At 67.7% G+C, this 2,144-nt stretch overlaps 1 protein-coding gene across 1 annotated transcript in view; it reads left to right on the top strand.

Moving 5' to 3' along the window:
• The first annotated feature begins 2,129 nt into the window (after window positions 1-2,129).
• The window catches only part of LOC119103232 (uncharacterized), a 12,478-nt gene continuing 12,463 nt past the window's right edge, over window positions 2,130-2,144 (top strand). Inside the window, exon 1 of the mRNA XM_037226674.1 lies at window positions 2,130-2,141. Within this exon, the coding sequence (XP_037082569.1) occupies window positions 2,130-2,141 (12 nt within the window). The remainder of the gene's footprint in view (window positions 2,142-2,144) is intronic.

Genomic DNA, 2,144 nt, shown 5'->3' with positions numbered 1-2,144 from the left:
GACCTGACCGAGCCTCCGGCCCGCGGTCTGAGCCGGTGACCCGACCGAGCCTCCGGCCCGCAGTCTGAGCCGGTGACCCGACCGAGCCTCCGGCCCGCGGTCTGAGCCGGTGACCCGACCGAGCCTCCGGCCCGCGGTCTGAGCCGGTGACCTGACCGAGCCTCCGGCTCGCGGTCTGAGCCGGTGACCTGACCGAGCCTCCGGCCCGCGGTCTGAGCCGGTGACCTGACCGAGCCTCCGGCCCGCAGTCTGAGCCGGTGACCCGACCGAGCCTCCGGCCCGCGGTCTGAGCCGGTGACCTGACCGAGCCTCCGGCCCGCAGTCACGGCCGGTGACCTGACCGAGCCTCCGGCCCGCAGTCTGAGCCGGTGACCCGACCCAGCCTCCGGCCCGCAGTCACGGCCGGTGATCCGACCGAGCCTCCGGCCCGCAGTCACGGCCGGTGACCTGACCGAGCCTCCGGCCCGCGGTCTGAGCCGGTGATCCGACCGAGCCTCCGGCCCGCAGTCTGAGCCGGTGACCCGATCCAGCCTCCGCCCCGCAGTCACGGCCGTGTGATCAACACCGAGCTTCCGGCCCGCAGTCTGAGCCGTGGAACCCCGACCGGCCTTCCAGGCCCGCGGTCTGAGCCGGTGATCCGACCGAGCCTCCGGCCCGCAGTCTGAGCCGGTGACCCGATCCAGCCTCCGGCCCGCAGTCACGGCCGGTGACCCGACCCAGCCTCCGGCCCGCAGTCACGGCCGGTGATCCGACCGAGCCTCCGGCCCGCAGTCACGGCCGGTGACTTGACCGAGCCTCCGGCCCGCGGTCTGAGCCGGTGATCCGACCGAGCCTCCGGCCCGCAGTCTGAGCCGGTGACCCGACTGAGCCTCCGGCCCACAGTCACGGCCGGCGACCTGACCGAGCCTCCGGCCCACAGTCACGGCCGGTGACCCGACTGAGCCTCCGGCCCGCAGTCTGAGCCGGTGACCCGACCGAGCCTTCGGCCCGCGGTCTCAGCCGGTGACCCGACCGAGCCTCCGGCCCGCAGTCTGAGCCGGTGACCCGACCGAGCCCCCGGCCCGCAGTCTGAGCCGATGACCTGACCGAGCCCCCGGCCCGCAGTCTGAGCCGGTGACCCGACTGAGCCTCCGGCCCGCAGTCTGAGCCGGTGACCTGACCGAGCCTCCGGCCCGCAGTCTGAGCCGGTGACCCGACCGAGCCTCCGGCCCGCAGTCTGAGCCGGTGACCCTGACCGAGCCTCCGGCCCGCAGTCTGAGCCGGTGACCTGACCGAGCCTCCGGCCCGCTCCCTATCGTGACGGCCGCATTCGTCGCCGACGTCCCGCAAGGACGCGTGATCGCCGGAGTGGCCGCGGGTCGGCCGGGGCCTGCTATCGGGCCGGGTCCAGCCGACCTGACCCGGCCGGCGGCGCGCTCCCCTGGTGCACCGGCCGCCAGATAGCGCCGCCACTCCTGCGGGGATGCTGAGGGTGTGGCGCGCGCCGCCGGCCGGCCAGCCCCGCTCGGCCGGCCGGCCGGGCCACTCACGGTGCGGCCGGACTGAGCGGGATCGTCATGTGTGGCCTGGGCGCGGTGCTCTCGTGACGGCTGCCGCCCGCGCCGGAACGGGACTGGGCGCAGCAGCGGCTGGCGGCGAGTACTGTCACACCAAAACGATATACAACGATAAGTTCGTAATGGAATAATGAAAACATACGGCAGGCAATAGTTGCTGCTTCCGAAGGCGTACGTATTCCACTTGGCCTTGTACGCAAATACTTTGCACATTTTTGGTACGCTTATGTGTAGTATGGACAGGATTATTTCGAGCTGCACTGTTTTGACAACTGCCTGAAACAAAAATTATCTTCTATGTGCGCATTTTAATTATGTTTTGTGTTATCATCTACAGGATGTTTGAAGTGAGGCTTGTACATATAAAGGGACATCAGTGTTTCTCACTAATAAAGCAGTCCTGCAATGAAAGGCTTAGGCACTGGCTGGCGGTCGGTACACCAGCTATATTCTAGGTCCTTTGTGAGGTCGTATCCTGCCCTTAGACTATAGCAAACCTAACCTGGTTTTCTGGGATCTCGGGGTTAAATGTCGGTGACAGTCTTGCTGTCGTGAACACTGCAAAAGGACATTATGGCACCGATCGTA

Source organism: Pollicipes pollicipes, unplaced genomic scaffold, assembly GCF_011947565.3.
Source record: "Pollicipes pollicipes isolate AB1234 unplaced genomic scaffold, Ppol_2.1 Scaffold_5724;HRSCAF=6776_pilon_pilon_pilon, whole genome shotgun sequence".
In the NCBI taxonomy this organism is placed as follows: domain Eukaryota; kingdom Metazoa; phylum Arthropoda; class Thecostraca; order Pollicipedomorpha; family Pollicipedidae; genus Pollicipes; species Pollicipes pollicipes.
Note: the sequence above shows the minus strand (reverse complement) of the source record. Positions and strands in the feature narration are given on the sequence as shown.